The following is a 26,256-nucleotide window of genomic DNA, read 5'->3' as shown; positions in this document are numbered from 1 at the left end:
TGCCTGTAATCCCAGCTACTTGGGGAACCCGAGAGGTGGAGGTTGCAGGTTGCAGTGAGCTGAGATTGTGCCACTGCACTCCAGCCTGGGCAACAAGGGTGAAACTTCATCAAAAAAAAAAAAAAAAAAGAAGAAGAATTCTATTTAAGAGTGCTTAATATGCATGTTAAAAACCTATAGAATAGACAAATTAAAATCTAATTAGATTCCTTCACCTTAAACAGATCTGGAATCTAGATCAGAGCAGCAAGATGGCAACATAGAAAGACTGTGCTGTAACCAGCCGCACCTGAGTCAACATTCTGGGGCCACCAAAGAACTCTGTGACTCTGTGCAAGTCACTTTGCCCCTCTGAGTGCTAGTATTTTCCTTGTAAAAAGAAGACCAGTTTCTTTATATGTTTGAAAGAAGTTTACATGTACTATCTAGGAGATAATAGGTACCACATAGGAGCTATTGCTATCATTTCTAAATCGGACAATTAAAATATATCATATCCATGTTCTATTTCCTAGGCAGAAAGCTATTAACAAGCAGTGCTACATATGATGGATTAAACCGCTAAAGCAATGAGTGGGGCACTCCTCCATTTTTCTGAATATGTATTTCTGCTTGTTCCTCCATCTAATATAAACGGAACAGACAGGGGTAGGTTTGCATTGCAGCAAACTAAAGTCACTTTCTGAATAAAACTTTCCTAAGTCACTTTCAGAAGAAAACTTCCCCATTCTAAATGGTGAAATCTGGCAATGTATTTCCAAGGGAAATGAGCCTTCTTAAAGACAGAAATTATTCATTCTAGTGCGCCTAAATCAGTGCCCTGAATTAATAGATGCTGCTGGGTTTTAAGTTTTTATTTGACATTCATCAAGAATGTATTTCTCCCACCTCTGAGAGGGGCTGAAACTTAAAATTCCCATCAAAATTTCCAGCATATTTCAGACCAAACCATTTGGTTCTTGTTAGCAGCCCAAGGGTCCTGTTCGTACATTTATCTGGCCATCTATCTGTCTATCCATCCTTCCATCTATCCCTCTCTTTCTGCAATAAAATATCCATTGAGGTCACACGACGTGATCAACTTCCGCCCTCTCTCAATCTCCCTACAAGTTCCGAAGGAAATAAGTACACCCTGCTCAAACCACTTCCTCCCATCCGAGAACCGCTAAGGGAGGGGCCAATTTGATTATGGTAACTCTAGCTAAGACAGCAATTTTAGGGGTCGGGGGCTCAGTGGTTCTCTTTTGTTGTCAAACAGCTTTGCAAAGTCACACTTCCCTCCTTAGCACCAGGCAGACTGGAACCAGGGTTGGAGGACTTGGTGTGTATATGTCTGTAGAGGGGGTTGGTGAAAGTAAGAATTGTTGCTGGCTTGTGCTTAGGGGCAAAATAACTACCTCAGATGGTCCAGGCTTCCCTGGAAGTGGACCACCTCTTGCCTCTATTGTGCCCGGTAGTTTATATACAATAGCTTCAGTCATTCATTCTAACTAACTGAGCTTGCATGATGTGCCAGGCACCTGCTAGATCATGGCTTTTCATTGAGGAATATAATAGACTTGAACCCTATCCTAAGAAAGTTGCCCTGGGAGCAATAAGCACTTAGAGAAACAAATGCATAAGGACAAATTGTGGTGTGTGCCACGGAGGAAACAGAGCCACGGAGAGACAAGAGAGGGGACCAAGTGGAGTCAGTGCAGCCAGTTTCATTTAATTCTCACACTAACCCTGGGAGCTGAATGTGTTCCCCGTCCCTGTTTGCAGATGTGCCACCTCCCCCCACTCCTCCCCTCTCTCCCCTACATGCCTTCCAAGCCACATGGACAATCGGTTCAAAATATGCATCCTCTGAATGCAAGTTCCAAGCACCAGAGTGTCTGGACTCACCTCTCATCACACTGCTCTATCCACAAACCTATCAATCCACCTGCTGAATAACTATGACATTCATAACCCTCTAGCAAACAAAAAAGTACCATAACCTTGCCAGAAAAAAGGATATCTCTGCTTTAGGCTGCCCTTCATCCCTTTCCTCAGGTCTAAGGGCACAGTAGCTGGGAGCCAGGTTCTAGAGCCAGACCCCTGGATTCCACTCCCGCCTCCAGCACTTTCCAGCTGGGCAAACTCCAACAAGATACGTGAATGCTCTGGCCTTGGTTTCCCCAGTTAGACAAAAGGCCTCAGTGTAATGATGCATACTCCAGAGAGTTGTGGAGGTCAAGTGGAGAGTACATGTAACACACCTAGGACACATAATTCCTCAATACGCACTGTCACCCCCTCTCCTGTTGCTGTACACGAAGCCTCATCAAGGGCCGGCACGAATCTGGGGTGGACACAGGGAGGCCTCCAGCTGGCCCCCTCACTACTTAGAGAAAGGCGAAATGACACCAAAAGCAGAAAGTGACTTGGCCACAGTCTCGGGGGAGTTGATTGGCCCACTGTGGATTCTAAAGACAGAATGTGCAGAAAATGAAAATTAGATAAAATTAGGGGAAACAATGGAGATAAATTCCCCCTCACAGTGCTGGAGCCACCCATCCCAGTGATTTTATGACAAAGTTGACAACCACTGTCCAGTGAGAAGGGACAGCTTCGCCATGGTCAGGAATGAGGGTGCCTGCAGACACGGGGCAGTGGGCACTCCAGCTCCCAGGCCTGTGTGCATTCCCCTCTGGTCTCGCCAGCAGTCCCAGCTCTGAGAGCATCTGCTTTTAGAATTAAAGTTTCATTAAGCTGGGATGAAGGTTTTACTGAAGGAATTAGGAGTGGGAGTAAAAAGACAAAGGATTTTCAGGCTGGACCCAGCCCTGAACAAGCCTCGTAACCCTGAGCACCCTCTCTGAGACTCAGATTCCCATGCTGGCCCCAGCCCTGAACTAGCTGTATGACCCTGAGCAAGTTACTTAGCCTCTCTGAGACTCAGTTTTCTCATCTATAAAATGGTATGTTCTCGGGGGCATCAAATGAGTCTGTGTATTTTAAACATCTGCTTTAGGCCCTCCGCATAGTGGATGCCCACTTAGATGAGTCTCTTTTGCTTTGAAAACAGAGAGGCCTGTAGGCAACTGTTCCAAAAACAGATGCTTGTCGGGAGAAAGATTCCATAAAGAGTTGATTTGCTCCAGTGGTGTCTGGATGCGGCCTCTGCTGACTTATGAGGCGCATTGCACACATTTTTTTCCTACTCTGTCCTCAGAGATGTCACACGAGAAACTGGAAGTCAGCATGGGGGGAGAATTTACACCACAGAAATTGGCACACACTATTAGGAATTTTTCGCCCTGAAACATTGATTGTTTGACATTTATTAGCACACCACGAATCCACGGTCTCCTAGGCTCACCTTGTTTCTTCAGTTCCTTTCTTTTCTTTTCTTTCTTTTTTTTTTTTTTTTTTGAGATGGAGCCTTGCTCTGTCACCCAGGCTGAAGTTCAGTGGCACAATCTCGGCTCACTACAACCTCCATCTCCTGGATTCAAGCATTTCTCCTGCCTCAGCCTCCCGAGTAGCTGGGATTTCAGCATCCCCCACCACGCCCAGCTAATTTTTGTATTTTTAGTAGAGATGGGATTTTGCCATGTTGGCCAGGTTGGTCTTGAACTCCTGACCTCAAAAGATCCACTTGCCTCGGCCTCCTAAAGTGCTGGGATTATAGGCATGAGCCACCACGCCCAGCCTGTTTCTTCTGTTTCTAACTGTTCCCTTTTATTTCCCTATGGAGCATCTACTGAGTCCCAGCCGACAGTAGAAACAAACCTGCTGGCTGCTCTCAAGGCACTTACAGTGCAGCAGGGGAGACGGTCACTCACCACGCAGTCACACAAATGACCGTCGAACTGGGACCCACCCCAAGGCAATCGGCTTTCCTGAGGAGCTAAGGAGGGAACAGTGAGCTCAAAAGAGAAGCACATTAATAGCAAATTAAAAACATCACGGAGATCTCCTTAGCGAGACCAAGCCCCATTAGACCAAATGCCTGGGAGCTGCAGAGTGTGGGGTTCTGGGGTCCATGTCCCTCGACAAGTGACTGACAGTGAGGGGAGATCCCAGATCAGGAGTTGGTCTTGGCAAATGCTGTGTCAGGTGAGATGCTGATTCCCATCTTACTTGATAAGTTTATGAGTAATGCTGTGATTCACATGTATGAATGAAAAGGAAAAGTAACTCTTGCCGGGAAATACGATGCAATAAAGAAATCACGGACTTTATAGTCCCTGTGCCTAGATGCCTGGGTGACCTTTAGGATGTTCATGAAAGTTTCCATCTACCTCCACCTTCTGTGATGAAACCTGCCTTTCTCAGGTATCCACATTTGAAATGAAAAGAAAAGGCCTATTTCCTAGTCATTCTGCGTAATGGCTAGGATTAAAATAATTGTCTTTACCACTCTTTCTTCATTGCCAACGTTTGCTAGGCCAGTCTGCTTATAGGATCTAGAGGTATCCAGGACCTGGCCTGGGCCCAAACCCCATTCATAGCCTGGTTTTGTCAGCAAATATATTCTGGTCCAACAGAGCCACAGGCTGACTGGCTGGTGCCCCACCTCACCATCCCTGTGTGTTGGGGGACTCTGTGTACAGAAGGTCTATCTAGAGTGAAAGAAATGGGTGGGGTAGGCTCTTTTTATTTCCATGAAGTATCAAAGCCACGTCAGGAATGGCCTCTGCTGCCCGCCTCCGTGTGCCAGACAGCTCTTCATAAGACACCCACTCACTGTACTGACACGTCTGGGTCACTGAGGCCCTTGCGTCAATGTGGCTGTGAGCCACGGAGACTATAGGCTGTGAACAGCCCTCAACACCTCCTCTTGCCAATCCTTCCATGAGAATACCCAGGAAGTCACATATGACTATGTCCATGAAAGATAAAAACAAAAACAAATGAAAGAATGGTCTAGTGACTTAATAAAGAATGGAATTAAAACAGGCCTCAATTCTGGCTTCTTTCCATATCTTAAAACGACCTTAAAATGCACACTATGATATCTCCATCCTCTTTTGGTCTTAGCATAAAGTCCAACCTCTCTGTTAGCCTGAGAGTGTATGAGATTCCCTTCTGGGCACTCAAGGGTAGAGGGGGCCAGCACACAGGCTCCTGGACACATGGGTCAGGCCCACAGCCTGGTTAACAGATAGATGGGCATGGCTTCTCCTGCAGGGGATGGAGTGCTGGGCAGGGAGTCATGCATTCATCCAAACTTAAGGTGTGACCTTGAGCAGGTTGCTTGCCCTCTCTGAGCCTTTCCCTTGTCCTGGGAGAGTGCTGAGTTGCTACTTTTCAAGTGATGCTTTATGATGCCCCAGGATTGAGGTATCCTATCAAGAGCAGTAGAAGGATGAGATGCTGAGCTGAGCCCCCAGCTCCATGCAGCTACTTGCTTTCATCTGTTCTATGTATTGAGCTTCTGGGGAATTTTTCTTTTCTTTTCTTTCCTTCCTTTCTTTCTTGATAGAGTCTTGCTCTGTCACTCAGGCTGGAGTGTGCAGTGGTGCGATCTCAGCTCACTGCAGCCTCTGCCTCACAGGTTCAAGCAATTCTCCTGCCTCAGCCTCCCAAGTAACTAGGATTACAGGCACCTGCCACCACGCCTAGCTAATTTTTTGCGTTTTTAGTAGAGACAGGGTTTCACAACATTGGCCAGGCTGGTCTTGAACTCCTGACCTCAGGTGATCCACTTGCCTTGGCCTCCCAACGTGCTGGGATTCCTGGCATTTGAAATATCTTAGGTAAGAGGATCCCACGTTCTTCCCCAGGGGCTCCTGGGGGCCACTGGCTTGGACTCAGGCCTGAGAAGAAGGCTGGGGGTTGCATGCCCTCTCTGAGCTGGCCGTCTGCCCCTGTAGGTCTTGCCAGTGCCCCTAGAGCCCCTGGTATGCCGCAGCCCTCCTCTGCAGTGCAGAGAAAGGAGAAGCAGATGGGGGTGGGGTGGGAGCAGGCAGAACAGTCCTGTGGCTGCACCTGCCCTAGAGGAGAGCAGGGGACTATGTGGGTCACAGGGCAGGCAGCCCTGGCAGCCCCCAGTCTCGCACTGGGAGAGGTGCACCTGTGGAGTGAGGTCAGGATGTGGGGGGTGACCCCGGAAATCCTGCCAGGGAGACCACCGGATGCTAAGCCCCTGTGCCAGCTCTTATTTTTCCTGAAACCAAGGGTCAGACCACAGGCAGCACTGAGCAAGTCCCTAGTCGATTGTGCCGGTACTGGGTACAGTCACGGCAGGAAAATGGTTGAGGCAAAAGAGCCATGACAAACTGTTCAGCCCAACCCTTTCCCCATCAGATTTGAGGACTCTTTGGCCCAGACAGAGGAAGGTACTTGCTCAAGCTTGCACAGTGAGTTAGCCAACCCCAGCCCCTGCTTTAGTAAATTTTTAGCTGCCATTTACCAAACATATCTCTGCTTTAGATATGACCCATAATTTCAACCTCAAAACAATCCCGTAGGGCATATACTTATATCCCAAATTAGTGGATTTGAAAATCGAGGCTCAGAGAAGTGAAGTAACTTGCCCAAGGACACACAGCCAGCAGGCTGGGAGCTGGAATCTGCACTCAGGCCTGCCTGCTTTGAAAATCTCTTCTTTAAGGCGCCCTCATTCTTTCCAACCTTTTGATTATAAAAGCAATTCATGCACCTGGGAGAAAATCTGGGTATTTTAGAAATAAGTAAGTAACGAAGAAATTTAAATTCACATATAAAATCACTACCCAGAGAGAGTACTTGGAAATATTTTGGAAATTTCTCTTTAATATTTTTCCATATGTATGCATTTGAGTGGCATAGTTTTATGAAACGGAGATGCTAAAAGCACAGCTAGTATTCCTTTCTGTTTCTTTGTTTTGTTCCACAGCAGTAACAGTTGCTTTTTTTTTTTTTTTTTTTTTTTGAGACAGAGTCTCGCTCTGTCGCAGGTTGGAGTGCAGTGGCGTGATCTTGGCTCACTACAAGCTCCACCTTCCAGGTTCATGCCATTCTCTTGCCTCAGCCTCCTAAGTAAGTGGGACTACAGGTGCCTACCACAATGCCCGGCTAATTTGTTTTGTATTTTTAGAAGAGACGGGGTTTCACCGTGTTAGCTAGGATGGTCTTGATCTCCTGACCTCGTGATCTGCTCGCCTCAGCCTCCTAAGTAACAGTCTTTTAAAAATAATGCTGTGAAAGGCTAGAAAATATTCCTTGCAATTCACTCCTCCCTTTTGACCACAGCATGCCTCAACTAGCCTTTCTCTCTTGTTTCTTCTGCTCCCAGCAGCACTTCTGCACCCTTCACCCCCACTGGAAACCCAGACTTGGGCTTCCAAACACCGCCAAGTGACATCCAAGAGATCTCTCAGGGCCTCCATTGTATTAACGTTTCCCCCAAAGTTTATGCTTCCGAAGGTTTGCTTTGATGACTTTTATTTTACTGTATTGTATTGTATTGTATTTTTGAGATGGAGTTTCACTCTTGTTCCCCAGGCTGGAGTACAATGGCCTGATCTCGGCTCACTGCCACCTCCGGCCACTGCGTTCAAGTGATTCTCCTGCCTCGGTCTCCCGAGTAGCTGAGACTACAGGCGTGTGCCAACATGTCTGGCTAATTTTTGTATTTCTAGTAGAGATGGGGTTTCTCCATGTTGGCCAGGCTGGTCTTGAACTCCTGACCTGATGTGATCCACCCGCCTCAGCCTCCCAAAGTGCTAGGATCGCAAGTGTGAGTCACCGCGCCCAGCCTGATGACTTTTAAAAATCACTTTTCTGTTGTCTTCTTGGGTTAGCCAGAGGACAGAAAAACAGGGCAACACTGGTGGCCATTAAGAACACAGGTTTTAGAGCCAGGCACACCCGGCTGGAATCCCAGTTTTATCTCTTCCTAGCAGTATAACCTTGGACAAGTCACTTAATTGATCTCAGCTATAAAGTGGGGTTGTTCTGAGCAACCCAGGACATACTGGCTGGACAGTGCTTAGCTTTGTGCCTGACAGAGGATGCTTGCTGACCAACTGTGGGACGGGGGTGTTCTGGTTATCACTGGTGTTGTTGGCATTCACATATATGGTAGACAGTGAGGCTTCTCCACTTGCTGCACCGTGCTCTCATGCCTTAGAAGAAGGTCATATGAATGGGCTTATAGCTGTCACACTTTGCAGCAGAAATTTCTAAGGCCAAAGGCAAGGTAGCATCCCTAAGTACATTTTCAAATTAATTCTGTCACCAAGGGTTGAGTTCCTGGCTTTATGACCTGCCTTCCATCGGTTGGACTTCCTCAATTTCTCTCCCCTTTGGGAGAGAAATAAAGGGGTTTGGGCTACCCTCTTTCCCAGCAGCAAGGCCAGGCATCAGAAGCACAAGATGGACCAGGTGCACAGAACTCTCCTGGGATGCTGTCCCAGGAATGGAAGGTTCTGAGAAGCCTCCCCACCCAGATCTATAAGATGATGCAGAGCACACAATGAAAGGACCCAGATCTGCAAAACAAAAACCTATTAAGAGGATATGCTGCTGGCCAGCATATCCCACACTGTTGATGGCAATGCCATGTCAGTGTGTGACCTCTCCATGCCATGCTTCTGCTCAAATGGCAGCCAGCAGCACACTGACCAGAGTTCCTTACACTGGGGAGGCAGTGGCATGGTCCTGAGCAAAAGGTGTAGGTCCTGAAGTCAGGAGATGTAAGGTTTCCAGCTCCAGGGCAGTGAGCAGGTGACTAAACCCTGTTCTCACACTAACAAAGTAAAAGATTATCTGCCCTTGGGAATGCTTGTAAGATTAAACACAACAACATCTGCAAATTGCCTCCCAGAAGGTGGTTGTACACATTAACTGTTTTCCGTTGATTCTGAAGCACATAAAGACAAGAGTTGGGATTCTGTCTAATGGGACTTCATTTGAAAAATGCCAATGGTTTTATTACTAATTTTTAAAAACCATTGAGTCTTGATTGCTACAATTAAATGGGGTTATGAGGCTCGCTCTTTGGAGATCATCTTTTTTCACTCATCTCATTTTTCAGAAGAGGAAACCAAGGTCCAAGTTCACACAAAGGAAATAGCATTGGTCCAAAGACCGAAGGGAAAATAAGGTAATAGCAGTTATGATTCTATGACCCAGAAACCTAAGAGTTACACCACCAAGGAAAGGGAGAAAGAAATCAAGAATTTGTAGAGCCAGTGTTAATTAACTCATTTCTCTTTTGCCCTTTTCTATTGTTCTTAGAAGCAATTATGTCTCCGGTACCCTCTCTCCCACCTTCAGCCACTGCATATAACTGTCACGGATTAAATCAAATTGTTCAGCCATTTCATTAGAGAGACTCCAGCTCTCATTCTCTGGGGGCATTTTCACTTTTCTCAAATAAAAGCTTCTTTCAGATAAGTTAACTCCTTCTTGAAGACTGTAGAAAGCCACTGAGCAGACCACTAAAGGGCTGTTGAGACCTGATGGTTTTTTTGGTAGTCATATAGCCCTGACACAGCCCCTTCTCTCACGGAGACTGAACTCTGGCTGGCAAGGCAGAACAAAAGGGAGTGCAAGCAACAGGAGAGAAGAGTGTTAAGGTAGAAGAACCCAGGCCTCCAGGACTGACTCAAACTTTCTCATCTTGTGACCCTGGGTACGTTTCTTTTCCTGGATGAACCTCATTTCTCCAATCTCAAAAATGCAAGTTTAATTTTTTTTTTTTTTTTTCCTGTAGTGGATTCCAGGAATCCCTCCAAAATAGCACGCAAATGCTTGAGAAGAATTATAGAGCTGTTGGGAAGAGAGAGGATGTTGGAATTCTCTTTGATGGATAGCAAAGTCTTGTTCTGACTTGTTTTCTGGAATGGTTGACATAAAGGAGGAGAGAGATCAGACATTGTGGTGGGAGCTTGCTGCTTAGAAGCAGCTTGGGGGAGGGGACAGAAGGGAGGGAAGGCTGGCCGGGCTGGGGGCACCCTGGCATCTGGAGGGGTGGAACCTATTGGGGCAGGGTTCTGGGCACAATCACTAGGTGTTGAATGACACTCGATGAGTCAGGCTGAAAGGACAGAAAGGCACTGTTGGGACAGTTTCCTGTGTCTGGGGACACCAGAGATGGTGGCAAATCGGCGAGGCCAACACACATGTGGTTTCAGAGTTAGTTCTGCATGTTGAGAACTTTCCCTAGAAGCCCAAAGGCCTCAGTGATGATAAACAAGGAGTCTGAGGAACCAAGGCAGCAGGCAGGTTCCAGGAGGCCCAAGGAGCAGTACAGAGGCAGACATGTGCAGGACAGCCTGTGCGGGACAGCCAGTGCATGTCACACGTGTGTTTCCCAAGGCCTGTGCGGAGCAGCCTCTGCATGTCACACGCATGCTTCCCGAGGCCTGTGCAGGACAGCCTGTGTGGCTACAATCCCCTCAAGGCCAGGGAGGCTGCCTGGTTTGCCTCTTCCCTCTTGCCTGACTTGGGCCTCGGAGGCAGCACACTCCCACTATGTGGGTGGGATCCTGACTTCCTTAAGTCTCTGGCCCAGGGCCCAGCACCGGGTAGATGCCCAGGAAGTGTCTGCTGAACTGCAGGGAATGTGGGTTGGAGTCACACCACCTGTTGTGTTTCTGTAAGCATTTTGGGGAAGCACATTTCCTGGGTACCTTCACCAGGCTCAGGGATGGAGACACGGTCAATGTATCCCTGCCCTCCTGGACTCCAGGCGTTGCTGTTAGAACCTGCCCAGCTGCTAGAAGGTTTCTACCAAGGTAGAGGCCCTGGGATTTTGAGTGTGGATGTTCTTCTGGTTTGTGAGGATGGTAGGGGCAAGAGTGGAGAAAGAAGGGCCCGAGCCTTAAATTTGCAAAGGCATCCTCTTTTCTAGTCACAAAGATCAATAGGATCCAAAAAGGATGGGATTTGCACTTCACTTTAAACATCCTGCCCATTCTAACCAACCCTTCTGTGGTGCACTATGAGTTTATAGCTTTTGCAAGCCTTGTCATTGTCTTGGGAATATCACTAAGCATTAGCTTGAGCAGTAAGTGACAAGCTGTTCATGTAAATGTCTAAGATACATGGACTTTTAAACAACTCTTATTTTGGTGTTCCTTGTTTCTTAATATAGTAGGAGTCTCAGCTCACACCACCCCTTCCCTTAAATTAGGGAGCTGTGCAGACCTCCCTCAGCCTGGGCAGGGCCTTCATCTGAGAGTGTACTTCTTTCCAGAACCTGTACACATAGGGCATGGAGACAGGATTCAAGGCCAGGGTGGGAGTTGGACGGGCTGACTTTTGTGCCCTTCATAAGGTTTGATCCTGAGCTGCAGACACAGGTAGGTGGGAGATTAGTTTCCATTTGGGCTGGAGGCCGATGGGGCGACCCTGTTCCATCTCTTCTCTTTGACCCCACAAAGCAGGCAGAGCTCTGTTTATGGATGTGGGCTTCCTCTCTGTGCTTCTACCATCCAGAGGGAATGTGGCTTCCCCAAAACCCTATTCTCTGATAATCTATGTCTCTTTCCAAAATATTCGTATGAAGGTCCAGACTTGGAACTTTTATCATTAAGGACAATCAGTAAACAGAGTAATAACTAACATGTATTCTATGCCAGGCCATGTTCAAAGTGGTTCCCATGCTTTATCTCAGTTAATTTTGTAACCACAACCCAACACTGTTTGTTCGATTAGTGTCCTCCCAGATGATTAAAGAAAGGTTAATGACTTGGCCAGGCACAGAGGCTCACACCTGTAATCCCACCACATTGGGAGGCCAAGGCAGGTAGATCACCTGAGGTCAGGAATTCAAGATCAGCCTGGCAACATGGTGAAACCCTGTCTCTACTAAAAATACAAATATTAGCTGGGTATGGCACGTGTGCTTGTAATCCCAGCTACTTGGGAGGCTGAGGCAGGAGATTCGCTTGAACCCGGGAGGCAGGGTTGCAGTGAGCCGAGATCGTGCCATTGCACTCCAGCCTAGGCGACAGAATGAGACTGCGTTTCAAAAAAACAAAAACAGAAAAGGTTAATGACTTGCCTGAAGTCATCTAGCTTATAAGTACACAGCGAAAATTTAAGCCTGGGTGGTTACCTTGGAAACTGTTATGGAGCAACCCAGAGATTTAGCATCAGTGGTACAAATCTCAGCTCTACAATTACTTGTCATGTGACCTCACACAAGTCACTTACTTACCCCCTCTGAGACTCAGTTTCCCTCACTGCACAATGGGCTTAAGCATGATGCAAGGACTTTACAATGATCAAAAGTAACAGTCAATGTGAAAGGGCTTCAGCAGCATGCAGCTGGTATGCAGAATTGTTAGGAAGTTTTCCTCTTTCATCCTTTGTTAAAGCATGCTGACAAACTCAAACGGATGACAAAAAGTGGCAGCAGAAAGTACCTTCTCCTCATGCCTTTGGTTGTACAGACACACTACTCTGTACTCTGAATTCCTGGTGCACAGAGTTGATGGTGAGGGCCCCTGAGTGGAGATACTTTCTGGGCCACCTGAAATGCTGCTTGGTTTCTCACACAAACCCTGCTGTGGCTGCTTACCATCCTCAGCGAGGGTGCGAAGGAATGGAAACTTTTGCCACCAACAGCATTTGCTCGCAACTTCCCTTTCTGTGGTTTTTCTGTCATTCCCTTGATAAAAGAACTTGAACTGCGCAAAAGTAACCAATCTTCACCAATCTCATATTCACATATAAACAGCCGCCTTTCAAGAAGCAAGCTGCCAGAAAAATGATGCATGATGCTCTCTAAACTGGGTCATTCTCCACTTGGAGGGCTCAGGGCACGGTTGACTTTCCCCGTCTGTCTCCTATACCGTAGGCTCTGGGCATCACCAGCGGCCCCGGGGAAAAAGAAAGAAATGGGAAACAGCATGAAATCCGCCCCTGCACCTGCCGAGAGGCCCCTGCCCAACCCAGAGGGTAAGTCTGGCTTCTTTGGTGAGATGCTTAAGTCTGTGCTACAAGAGCCTGTGGTAAAGACCGGGCAGTGGTGGATGCTGATAACTACTTAAATGGGGCAACGGGTACTGAAGGGCTCATTATATCTGTCTCTCTAGTTTTGTTTGTGGTTCAAATATTCATAATTAAAAGATGAAAAGGATTGGATGCTTGGCACACCTGAAGGAGGTCAAATCTTTGGCATTTTGAGATGGATCTCCAAGATCAGCTGGTTTAATCCCTTTATTTTCCAGGTAGGGAAACTGAGCCTCACAAAGGGAATGGGATCCACATCACTGGGCATTTGCTGATAAATATCCAATCCAGGCTCATCCGATTCTGAAATCTAAACTCCTGTTTACCAAACTCTGGCAGCCCATAATATAATATCATCCATATAGTTAGCCCCGCAAGAGCTGGATCTGTGTTACTTTTCTAAGCTAGGCACCGTCGTGACAGCTTCCTGAAAACAAAGGAATCCTATGTCCCATTGGTGGGATTGCAAGGTAACAGGCATTCTCAGGGGAAGAGCCTAATATTGCAAGTCAATCAGTGATGACAAAAGTCAGCTTTTTGGAGAGATGTCAGGTTTGGCTAGATTCCGAAAGCTACAAAGAGTCCCTCAGCAACTGGTCAGAAGCCTGGGAGGGAACACCAGCGAACAATGGGCAAAGGCTGAACGTCAAATCCACCATGCTCTGGGCTCAGCTACGCTGGCCCCTTCTAATGGCCTGACCTTTATTTCCTCTGATTCCTAGTCCATAATTCTCATCTTCTGGGGTCTTAGGAAAGGGACGGTTAGGAAGGCCGGGGGGCACCTTGGACACTTCTACTTCCCACCTTACATGGTAGCATTTGGGGTCTGGTGTCCCATCTCCTAGCAGGGGTGACCACACATGGTTCCCAGCAGCCCCTGCAGCACTGCACTAGGAGGAGTTCACTGGCACAGATGGCTGCTCTGTCTGCCCAGCTTGACAGGGGAGTGGACTGCGCCAGGTTTCCGCACTGTCTCCAGGTACTACGCATTTCATGACTTCTGTGGCTCACTCACAAAGGAACCTTCTCACCGCTTCCAAAATGGACAGGCCCAGCTCATGTGGTCTAATGGCCTCAGATGCCCCCAAGCCAGCATGCCAAGACCCAGCCACCCCACACCCCTTTCAAGTCAGATGCAGAACAATCCTAGTGGCTCTTATTTATCTGGTGAAGTAACTCCCCTTCCCAAGCCGAAAGGAACAGGGATAAACAAAAAGAATATTTCCCAGGACCAAGAAGGTGGAACCAGATTACAAGGTGGAACAGAGCATGTGCCCTCAGGGCCCTGCAGACAGCAGCCTTCTACCTCCTGTGCCACACTTAGAACAGCGTGCAACATGCAGGGTGGCTAAGCTGCTGCTGCTGCTGTCGGGACAATACCGGGCTCTTTCTCACCCTCTCCAAACTGGCTTTGGTCACGGTCCCCTCCTCTGGTCATAACCACTGCTAGAAAACTGACATCACAGGGCCCTGGGACCAGGCAGGCTGGGGACGCACCCACCCACCAAACCCATCTTAGGTCGCCACCTCTCAGCCTGGGGCAGAGGTGCAGCATGCTTGAGCGAACCTCATGAAAACATCAGCCTCCAAGACTTGCTCATTTGCCTTCAACTTTTCAATGCAAATTGTCATGAAATAAGTTTATTTTTTTCCATTATGTGGGTGGGAGGTCACCTCTAGAACAGAGATAGAGAGAGGGGTCTCCCCACCCCTCCACCCCCGGTGAAGAGAATTCCCCCGGTCATACCCCATTTGTGATCCAGGCAACCACATCAAGCGCTGGTGGGCTGCTTTTCCAACCCCCAGCCCTGAAACGTTCCTCCGATCATTGGTCCTAACGTTATTTCCTCTTTCTCTTGTACCTACTTGAGTGAGGGAGGGGAAGGCGGTGCAGTGATGCTGTATTAAGTAGTCCCCATCTGCCTCATGCATAGGGTCGGGTTTTTATGGAATGAGCTCCTACTCAGCTAACGCTCCTGTGGTTGCTCATCCGGTTACCCTCAAATGAGTAACCTAGGAGACAGTGCAGGTCTCGCTCATTGCTTTAGGCCAATGTGCAATTAGAGCCAGCTCCCACGTTAGCTTCAGCGCCAGAGAGTTAAAGGCTCCACAGACCCTGGCCCTGCACAGAAATCACACAGAGGCCAGCCTGGACACTTTCAGACAACCATGTTTTCTGACCTTTTGGGAGATCATTCTTCTCCCAAGCCAGGACTGTGAACGCCTTGGAACATGGCTTTGCCCATCTTTTTTTCCCTAAACTAAGCTTTTCAGAACATTCCTGATCAGTTGATTTCTCAGGAACTAGTGTCATAAAACCTACAAAAGGAAGCCCGACTAGAGGGAAATAGAACAAGTTTCAGAGACAGAAGGCCCTCACTGAACTTCCAGTAATGTTCTGTGGAAGCTGTGACTTTAGGTGAGTCACTCGGCCCACCCCAGAGATCTGGAACAAGTCCCTCCTCAAAGCAACAGCATGATGCAGTGCAGGCACCAGCAAAGAAGGGAGTGGAAACTTCTAAAAACTCCATTTAGGGTTACCTGACTGCACCAGGCTATATCTAAATGGCCATTCCCCCAAAGTTTTAAAGTGGTGAAACTGGTAGTTCTGTAACTTTCAAATGATCCCAAAGTGTTCATTTTCTCTAAAATTCTATGCATACTTCTGCACCAGACATGGGCAGTACAGGATTTTTTAATACAACCTAGGGAAGTCCCGCTGTGGTCAGGAAACGGCATATTTCCACCTTAAAATGAGCACTCTGTCTCTCTGCTGTGATCTTTTTCCCCTCTTTGTTCCTTCTCTTCTTATCACCCTGACCTGAAGAGGCACCAACAGAGGCAGCGGCACAGACCCCTTTCTGCCCGTGCAAGGGTAGAAATAATGCTGTTTACATAGTTGCCCAGTGGAAAGAAGGGTGCAGGTGGGACTCAGGGAAGGAAGAAGGAGGTAGGGACCTCTCAAACCCAGCTTGCAGCTTCTCAGCAAGTGGTCCTCATACCACCTGCATCAGAATCCCCTGGGAAGCAGTTGCAATGCAGATTCCTGGGTCCCCCCCAGGCCTACCAATCAGAACCTGGGGATGGTGGGAGGTAGCCGCCAGCTGAATTTCCTACGAGTCCCTGGGAACCCTGGAATCCCTTAAGCTTGCAGACCACAGACCAGCTTTTAGTTCTGCCCCTGCACTGACACACAACGAGAGATGAGAAAGAGTTTATCTCCTTAGTCTGTCTGTCCTCCTTTGTAAAATGGGAATGATTAGAGTCGCTTGGTGCTCACCGCCTCCAGACACAGTCCCAGTGCTATACACGCACAGACTCGATTCTCAGAGCCCCGCGAGGCTTCTGCCTATTATCATCTCTGTGTTGCAGTTGGAGAATCTGAGGTACAAGAAGCTTAAATGACTTGCCTGAGGCCATACAGCTCAGACGAGACAGCTGGAATTCAAACCCAGGTGGTCCGACTCCAAGGTCCATCTCCCCACCTCAGTGTGTGCCTGAAAAGGACAGGGTTTCAAGAAGCCTGCATGTTCTGGGAAAGGATAGGCTTGTTCTTGAGTGACTGAGAATGTGCCTGGCCACAGATTTAGTGACACAGATGCTCAAGTACCCTAGCAAGGGGTCCCACAGACAGTGAATCTGTGTCAAATCTTGGGCCAGATCCCTTTTTTCTATTTGCGTCTAACCTCACTGCTGGTACATGAGATGGTCTTAGGCATAACATGATCATTCAACTTTTACATCATTGTACATTGATGAACGTCATAAAATATATAACTAGCCTGAGAAATCCATGATGTCACATTGCTTAGAATAGCACTCAAGCTTTTTTTAAGTAAATTAATTTTTAAAAAGACATTATCAAGTAACTAGTGCTGTTGACTATGACAAAGGAGAGCTGAGTGGTCCAGACACAGCCACGCCCTGCCCTGCCCAGGGAGACCTGGTTTTGAAACCTGGGACTCAACTTCCTAGCTGTGTGCTCTTGGGCAGTCTTTGGACTTCACTGTGCCTCTATTTCCTCATACTCAAAATAAGGGAGTTTCAATCTATTAACCTCGCAGGGAGGCGTGAGGACTTCAGGGGTAACCTGGGTACCACCACGGCCCAGTGCCTGGTTCCCCTCAGAGCTGTGCTCCCTGCTGCTGCTGCTGGTGATGACGAGGAAGGGGATGTGGTATGAAAACAACGGAAGTCTGAGAAGCCCTGGGTGCCTAAGCAAAGCACATTCTGAGTCTATGCAGTCCAAAATATTCGTTTTAACTATTTCCTGCTTCTGTTCTATGCTAGCTCTGCCTATATCCCTCTAGCATCTAAGAGAGTTGAGACTGACCCTGAAAAGCCTCCAGGTCTGTGCAGTTCCAATCTGTCCCCACTAACATATGGAAAAACCAAGGCATGGGCAGAAAAGAGCTTTGAGGGCTACTTGGTCTCAAAAACAGTCCTTTACATATGACTAAAAGGGCTCACAAGCCTGGTTCATGGTGACCGCAGAACTTGGTAGACCTTCTACCTAGCCCAGCTCTGTGTGATTGGTTAGTTGCATGTATAATCGTGTGTGTGTGTGTGTGTCCTGAAGAAGACACTAAAAGTCAGGCCTGCTTTGACCCCTCAGGAGACCATGAGTTTAGACATGACTCCAGGGAATGCAAAACAAGAGGCTACAATCCCTGGGCTGTACAGCTCCCTACCCACCAGCTGCCCTGAGCAGCTCATGCTAACTCTGAAGACTCAGCTGGAGTCTGCCTTTGTCTGCCCTGTTAAGGGTCAAGTGTGGGCTGAGGAAAGCTTGGAGATTAAGTGACAAGGAGAGCTGTGTGGCTCTGTGAAGGACCCCAGGCTTTGAAATCTTCATGCTTTTCCCTAGATATGTGACTAAAACTCTCCCAGCTTTGGCGTCTTCACCCTTAAAGGATCACGTATTTTCTGTAGGGCTGGGCAGGGCACTGGAAGTGACAAATGACTAGTTTTACTAGACAGTTATAAGTGGGAGTGACTGAGAAGGTTCTCAGCATTGAAAAAGAAATGGTCATGCAGCACCAAGGAATGACAATTCACAAAAGGGCCTGTCCTCTCTTGACTAAGTCCCGTAAGGCCTGCCTGGGTCCCTCCCCTTTGTGAATTCATTTCCTATTTTACGATTTTGTACATTTTGTTCAACTTGACATTCTGAAGTTGAGCTATCAGCAAATATTTGGTCCTTTGAATTTCACCTTCTGTTCTCACCAAGTGGAGTTCATTTTTAGAGAGTAAGCAATTTTCAAGTTGACACTACTAGTTTGGAAATTTTAGAAAGTTATTGGCTAACACTGGTCTTGAGTTGTGGTCTGGTGACCCTGCTCTCCATGAAAATAATATTACCTGCCACTTACTAAGGCAGGCCCTGATATGCAATACATCACGAATCCTTCACTCAATCCTATGAGGCATATTTTGGTATTTTCCCTTTTTATTCATGAAGAAATCAAGCTCAGATTAGTTAAAAATAAATCTCCCCCCAAATTGCACCACTATGTAGTGGCGGAGGCGGGATGTTAGCCAGTTCTGATTGATTTCAAAGCCCCATTCTGTCTCCCCAAAATTCTCTCTGGGTTTCTTCTTTCATGCGCAGTGCATATGTCTTCACTTAATTTGTTTCCTTATGTTAGGTCTGCAATAATTCCACTGACTTCCTCAGCTCTCCTCTTGTCTGCCTCACTCATTTATCTCTGCTTGAATTCAAACAAACGCTGAGCTCTCCCTAAAGCTAAGGAGTTCTGGGAGTAGATGATAATATGTTTCACCTTTACCAACAAACTTAAATTTCCTACATTGCATTTATTTTTCTGTAGCAACCAAAGCTCAGGGAAGACTTTGAAGGGATCCTGGCACCAGGCCTTGCTTAGAATGGCCACCCTGCCCCACAGAAGTACAAGCCAAACTGTAATACCTTCCCAGTGACTCTGTCCCGTTTGGCTAATGGTGATGATAAAGAGAGGTGAAATCTCTTGCAAAGGATCAGACACAGGTTATCTGACCCTTAAGCAAGAGCCCAGATGCAAAGTTTCCTCAGTGATGTTTAAGTGCCATAGCTATCAAAACATCACTATTACGGAAATTCCACAGGAAACTTAACTTTGTTATTGTGAAATTGAAACTCTCCAACCCTTTATGCCTCCCTTTCCCTCATTGGAACGGTGGTTTTTATAGTGGGATTTTGCTTTTGTTTTTGTTTCTGTTGGTTTTTGTTTTTAATGTTAGGAAAGACAATTGTTCTGTTCCACAGTCTTAACCTTGAATTTGACATTAAACCTCAAACCCCTCTGTAGACACACCATCTACCTCAAGGTTCTATTATTGTCACAGAGGACACACTCTGTGCCTCTCCATTTCAACATGTTTTTCACAAGGGGCTGGTTCCACAATGGCCACCTACCCAGCTGCCTCCCACAAATCAGGTTTTCTTCTGCCTGGATCTGCTTTAAAACTGAAGCTTGACAGCTGTATTTAAGGGGCACTGCAGCACAGGGACCGCTCTGCACATTCAGTAAGGCTGCTTTGAGCATCCTTTGTAAAACAGGTGTGGCACAGGTTACAGACACAGAAGACACCAGTATTCTGCCCTCCTGGAACTCACAGTCGGGGGTGGGGAGAGATGGGCATTCCCCTGACAGTCACACACATGGGAAAATGCAACCTGGGTAACCGCTTCAGAGGAAAATCTTAGGGGCCAAGAGGAAGAATTAGTACAGCAGGAAGGCTGGGCCTCCCCAGGAGTCTCTGCAGAGGTGAGTTTAGAGTTGACACAGGTGGGAGGGGTGAGGGAGGAAAGAGCAGGGTGTGTTCCAGGCAGAGAACAGCCTATCCGGAGGCTCTGAGAACCAGGGCACCTGGCAAGTTGGAGAAAGGCCCATCACATGTAGCCGAGGCAGCAGAGTACCACAGTAATATACAGCCCTTTCATATGTGGCAGCCATTAGTCCAGGAAGATGGATTTCCATCTTGAAGGTGCTTTTCAACCTCTCATTTTCCAGACTAGGAAACTCAGGCCCAAGAGGAGAAGGAGGCGTTCCACTCAGTGAGTGGCAAAGTCAGCCTCAGCTTCTGGGCAGATTTGCCAGGAAGTCAAACAAATCATATGCCTGAGACCCCCTTGTTGGTACAGCACCTTCCTGGGGTCTGTCCCTCATTTTGTACTTGCAATTGTGTATTTTTTTCTCAAAGAGGACTGCCAAATTTGCATAAGGTTTATGCCCCACCGAACGTGAACTTGCCCTTTGTGAGACCTTGAGACTTCTGGCTTCAAACTTAACACAACTGTAATGCTGCCTCTACTTACTGGGGTGAAGTCAAAGCAACACAGGGAAGAATCCCTTTTTTGAATTCAGCAAAGCAGAATGTGAGGGAGCTGCCCCCACAGGCTTGGGGAAGATCTGCAGCAGGACAGATCAGCGATCTGGCTGGGCCAGCCCTTTTACGTCCCGACACAATTGTTTCTCAAAAGCCCTGATCCCTTTCCAAGACTTAGAAAGCCACTAAATAACACTTTTGGTTTCTGTCTCACATCCAGAAACTCTTGCTTTTACATGGCTTATTGTCAGTGACTCAGCTTCCCCAAATCAACAATACATTCGACTGCACTGTTCCACCATGATTACTGGCTTCTAATTCATTTATCAATTGATAAGCATAACCTTCACTCAAAACCTCACTCATCTTTCTACCGATTCTACTATTTAATCTCTCTTTAGACTTAGTCTGCCCAAGAGGCTTATGACTTAGAGGCTGCAAGACATATGAGTGTAAGAGGCAGGATCTGGAGGTACGTGGATCCTAGAAAGTGGCTTGTTTGGGCCACGGAGCCCACAAGACTGAGTGCTGGGATTTCTCCAGATCTTCTTGGGGTGAGCGAACCAGGGAACAGTTCCTCCCATGACTATTTATGTATCCTGTAGAACGTGAGCTCCATGAGAGCAGCAAGAATGGGCTTGCTTTGCTCACCTATGCTGACTCATGACAGTGCTCAGTAAGTAGCTGCCGAATGAATGAACAGCTGATGTTACCCAGAATTTTAAGTTCAAAGTCCCAGCCAGCAGGTGGAGTGATGAAAGTCATAGCAAATAATAACTGCATTTGCTGATATGGAAGACATCTTATTATTTCCCCCCAAAATGTATCCAAATATTACCCTGCATCTAATGCATCTGAATTACGTCAAATCACTAAGGATAGAAGCAGATGTATCGCTTAGTGTCAAAAAGCAAAATCACTGTCTCTCCTCTACGGTCAGGAACCAGACAGCCCTCTTTCCTTCTCAAAACTTCATCAGAATTCCTTTCAATACACTATCAGGAAAAGTACTAAATTTTTCTTCCGCCACCCCCACCCTCAACAAATGTCCCTATTAAATAAATGCCCAGCATGGGGCCTTATGTTCTGCAAGAAATAAGTATTTTCTTTAACCTCAGAGTTACTGCCTCATGGTCCTAATGGGTCCTCAGAACTCATTTTTCCTGACACCCCTTCCCCGAAAATGTCATAGATATAACAACTCTGGGTCCCAGAGTGGACACCCGAGGATTTGGTAATGAGAAGGGGTGTTTTTATAGCAACTTAGGTGAATGTATGTGGTGTAACATACTCTCATCTCCTCTCCTAAGGACCCTGGAATGAGGTATTATTAGTCCCATTTTAAAGACGGAGAGAATGAGGCTAGTAGACTTAGAACAGGGCCTGAAGCCAGCCCCTGTGACTCATCTCACAGCCTCTGGATTCCATTTCTCAGATGGGAACATTACGGCCAAGGAAGGCTTAAGAATAGGAGTATGTCACTGATCCTCAGGGCTCCTACGCACACCCTGCAGGGCCATCTCTGAAGAGAGGACCTTGTTGTAAATTGGTGGTTCAAAACAAGAAAGGTATCTCCTGCTGGAAAATCTCATCTTCATACCCTCCCTCCCAAGGCTACCTTTAAGCTCCTTGTGAATAAAAAACAACCTGCCCCCTTCCCCCTTGCCTTTGTTTCCCCAGGACTTGAGAGCGACTTCCTTGCCGTGCTGAGTGACTACCCATCTCCTGACATCAGTCCCCCGATATTCCGCCGAGGGGAGAAACTGCGTGTGATTTCTGAGTGAGTCAGCTCTTCAAAACTTGTGCAATCTTCAAAACAGGATAAACTTGGTTTGGGTGAAAAGTATTTGATTTTTAGCTAGAGTGGTGTAGGTCCACATGAGTCCTGGTCCCATTACGAGGTGAGAAATTTGACCCATACTGCAACCCTCCTCTTTAATGTGGCCAGTGCTCTAGAACCTTCCATAGCTCTCCACTGCCTGGTAGATCAAATTTAAATTCCTTAACTTGACTTTTGAGATCCTTTATGATCCAACCTCTTCTCATATTCTTCTCATCTCCCACCACATGTGCAGTGTTGATGCTATGTAGGAATGAAGACTGGGAAGGCAGCCCTGGGGTCTGGAAATCCTTTGGACGAGAAACATAAAAGATTTGCCTTCTCTCCTCTTACCTCTGCAGTCTGATTCAATATGGGCTATAGAACATGACAGGAGTTCTGAGCCCCTTTTATTTAGATCTTCATTGATGCAGATAATTGAAACTATATTTGGTTATACTACAGAGTATAAATCAATATAGTAAAGATTTATTTTTAAAAAGCCTCCAACAGTTGGGAACATTAACTGCTAAACCCTGAAAAGCAGCTATTTCGAGCACACGGGAGGGTTTCCCAGTTGGCTTGCAATGGAGGGCTATCCACTGGACACATATACTTTAAAAAGTAGATTTTCAGATGACAGAATTTGGGTTAATGTGGCCAGTGACAGATCTTAAAAGAGGAATGTTCCAACCTGTCCTGGGTTAAATCTGATTACTCTGTTCATTCATCCTTTGGTTTTGCTATTTACCTATCTCTGTGTTCTCTGTTCTTGTACTCACAGTGAAGGGGGCTGGTGGAAAGCGATTTCTCTTAGCACTGGTCGAGAGAGTTACATCCCTGGAATATGTGTGGCCAGAGTTTACCATGGGTGAGTACATTTCTCAAATGGCATCAGTTAAGCATGATGCTTATGCTGCTGACTCATAAGGTGGAACAAAGTTTCCAGCATTCATAGTGGAAAGGAAGGCACTGGGTCAAGAAGAGATATTCCTGCTCCCAACCCAGTCAATAAGGAAAGGAGCAACCTTGAGCTAATTTATCTCTTCTGCTCTCTGGGACTCAACTTCTCCCTCAGTAAAATGAAGGAAGTTGGACCTTTCAGCTCTAACATGGTCTTCCTGGCACAGAGTGGTAAACAGCTGGGAAATGTTATCGGAGGGCATAGCACAGTGCAGAGACTAGAAGTCAGCATATCTAGGTTCAAATCCTGCCTCTGTCACTTACTGGCTGTGTGCCAGTGAACAAGCTTTTTATGCATCAGTTCACTTTCCTCACCTGTCAAGTAGAGATCATAGCATAGAATGACAGGGATAATAATATATGACAATATTATCAAAATGTAGGGTTGTTAGGAGAATAAGATATAATGATACATGTATAGTTCTTGGAGCAATGCCAAGCATTACAGTAAGCACTCGATAAATATTAGCTATATTCTAATCAAATACCTATCCAGAAACACACAGAATCCTTACTGCCAAAAATGCTTATGTGCCTTCCTTGAAAAATGGGTAAGATGAACAAGATAAATCTTAGAAAACTAGGCTCAACCGATGAGAAAATAAGCACCCTGCTTTCTCCTGTAGTTGTGCCTGTAAGGCCGCTGCAGCCTCCTGGGTAGCTTTGGAGTCCTGCACACCTGGGCACAAATCTTGGCTTCCCTCCTTCCATGTGAGGGTCTTGGAAAAGTCGCTTCACCTGCTGGAGTTACGTTATCCTCATCTGTCAAGTTACCGAGGCCAGAAGTTGGCAAAGAAATGCACAGCATATTAGAAATGGAAAAGAAAAGAGGCATCCATTGATAAACACTAAGTTACTTCTTCATGTCCAGAGGAGGACTCTACGTGCCACATGCTCATCTTGCAAAACAGAGATAACCACCTGAATCCTTTGAAGACTGGAATTCTGCGAGTTTAATTTTAGTATTCATGATCTCAAAACTGTGAATACCAGATGCCATTTCCATGCTTAGGATGATGAAGGTGAACAAAAGTGGAGCAGGAGCTGCCATGCGAGTCACATTCTGAAAGAGATGGGAATCACATGACTCTTCTACATCAACTGCTCGCCCTGGAGCTATTCATTCATTAGCAAGCACGCATCAATGCCTTCATGCTGAAGGTGTGGGGCTGCAGCTGGTGGGAGCTGGGGGTGGTGAGGAGGAGTGACATAATTATGACCTTATAAGGCTACCAATCTAACAGAGGTGATCACATCCCTTAACATATCGAATAGGAAGAGCAGGGCTGGGCACGGTGGCTCACGCCTATAATCCCAGCACTTTGGAAGTCTGAGGCGGGTAGATGGCTTGAGGTCAAGAGTTCAAGACCAGCCCAGCCAACATGGTGAATCCCCATTTCTACTAAAAATACAAAAAGTAGCCGGATGTGGTGGTGCATGCCTGTAATCCCAGCTACTTGGGAGGCTGAGGCAGGAGAATCACTTGAACCTGGAAGGTGGAGGATGCAGTGAGCCAAGATCACGCCACTGTTCTCTAGCCTGGGTGACAGAGCAGGACTCCATTAAAACACACACACACACAAATAAAAGGAAGAGCAGCAGTGAAGTATGGTGGGTATGGAATTGGATGTCCCAGAAAAATGCACTCTAATTTTAACTCTATCAACTGCTGACATGGTATCTTGAGCAAATTACTTAATCACTGGAACCCTTAGGATTCTTGTCTGTGAAAGAGAGATGATGCTACCTGTCTTAGTGGGTGGAGATGAGGATTAGGTTTCAAGTGCTTAGTATGGTGGGAGGCCCATTCCCGCCTTTCCTGGGGGAGGGCTTGTTCCAGATCCTAATGGCTGTCTTCCTCCTTTCCAGCTGGCTGTTTGAGGGTCTGGGCAGAGACAAGGCCGAGGAGCTGCTGCAGCTGCCAGACACAAAGATCGGCTCCTTCATGATCAGGGAGAGTGAGACCAAGAAAGGTGAGTGGCCCCCAACTCATCTTTCCCCATCTGGGGCAGACAAGCATGTTTTGTTCCCGGCTGACTCATTACACGGCTTCATTTTCCTTCCTCCTACGTCCATGCAAATCGATCCGATGTAGTTAAGCTCCCTGCAGCCCACACACTGCTGGGGAGGCCAGTGGAGAAGCAAGGAGACTAGAGACAGGCAGTGGGGAGCCGGCTGGGCACGGCCACGGGCCTGGCCAACATCAGGCCTGATGACTCCTGCTGGAAATTTTTCCAGCAACTGAGAACAAAATTGAACGCAGTGTGTAGGCAGCATGCTGGGCAGATAGAACATAGCCTTCGGTACAAGCCTGGGCTGTGCTGTCAAGCTCTGTGACTGATTTGTCTGAGCTCAGTGTTCTCATCTGTGAAATGGAGAGAACACCCCTCCCTTGTAAGGTTGTAGTGAAATTCAAATGTAATAATGTTTGTGTTGCTCTTGCTGCACAGAGAGTCCCGATGTCAGTTTCCTCTGTGCTCTGTAACTAAGTCAGACAGCTCAGAGAATCAGACGTGTTCTCTCACACAGTCACCATCCTCTCTAGCATTACAATTTCCTTGCATCATATGCATTAAGTACCTCAGTAAAAACATAAATAGAGTGAGCTCTTTGTCACGATTCAAAGCAAGGGTCCCAAGTTCCAATTTTAGCCTTACAAATTATAAGTTACCACTTCTCTCTCTCTAAGCCTCGGCCCCCGATCTAGACCATGAGATTTACAGTAGGAGAGTACCGTGTTTATTCCCAAATACTTCACAGCTAGGATTTTCCCAGACTAAATAATAATAACAGCTTTTTTAAAATTCAGAAGGTATCTTCAAGTTCTTGGCTTGCTTCTTGTACATTTGGTATCAAATAAGAGAAAACACACTGAGAGTACTTTCCATGCACCTAATAAGTGCCAAAGCTACCTGGTGCTAGAGCCCTTCACCAAAATGGGCATCAGCCTTGCTTTCAGAAAGCAGGGACCACATATACATGATTTAAAAAAATCCAAGATCAACTTTTCTCTAAAAAACCCAAACATGCTGGGGAACAGAAAGATCAATGCAAAAGCAAAACATCCTGTGCCTGTCCTAGAGGTCCCCGGAGGCAGGATGCCCCGACTCAGAAAGAAACTTCTAAACTGGCCTGGCCAAATGGAGGAAGAACCCAGGGTGGGTGCCGCAGCTCATCTAAAAATAAAGATGTCATCAGGCAGATGTGCCATCATGCTGGAGCTG

General features: G+C 46.8%; 2 protein-coding genes across 5 annotated transcripts in view; one reads left to right on the top strand and one right to left on the bottom strand.

Annotated features, from left to right (window-relative positions):
- Positions 1-26,256, bottom strand: part of TG (thyroglobulin) — a 273,793-nt gene that overhangs the window by 64,277 nt on the left and 183,260 nt on the right. The gene's annotated exons all lie outside the window — the stretch shown is intronic.
- The window catches only part of SLA (Src like adaptor), a 57,996-nt gene that overhangs the window by 3,239 nt on the left and 28,501 nt on the right, over positions 1-26,256 (top strand). For 2 of the 4 annotated variants that reach the window (XM_033202287.1, XM_033202285.1), the window contains exons 3-6: positions 12,767-12,867; positions 21,931-22,030; positions 22,854-22,940; positions 24,902-25,005. In XM_033202287.1, the coding sequence (XP_033058178.1) occupies positions 12,807-12,867; positions 21,931-22,030; positions 22,854-22,940; positions 24,902-25,005 (352 nt within the window). In that variant the 5' untranslated portion in view covers positions 12,767-12,806. Of the gene's footprint in view, positions 1-9,470; positions 9,593-12,452; positions 12,868-21,930; positions 22,031-22,853; positions 22,941-24,901; positions 25,006-26,256 lie in introns of those variants that run through there. The other 2 variants (XM_033202286.1, XM_033202284.1) reach the window with 2 other exon arrangements.

This window comes from Trachypithecus francoisi, unplaced genomic scaffold (genome assembly GCF_009764315.1).
Source record: "Trachypithecus francoisi isolate TF-2019V2 unplaced genomic scaffold, Tfra_2.0 Lachesis_group7, whole genome shotgun sequence".
Lineage (NCBI taxonomy): Eukaryota > Metazoa > Chordata > Mammalia > Primates > Cercopithecidae > Trachypithecus > Trachypithecus francoisi.
This window is presented reverse-complemented; position numbering and strand designations above follow the sequence as displayed.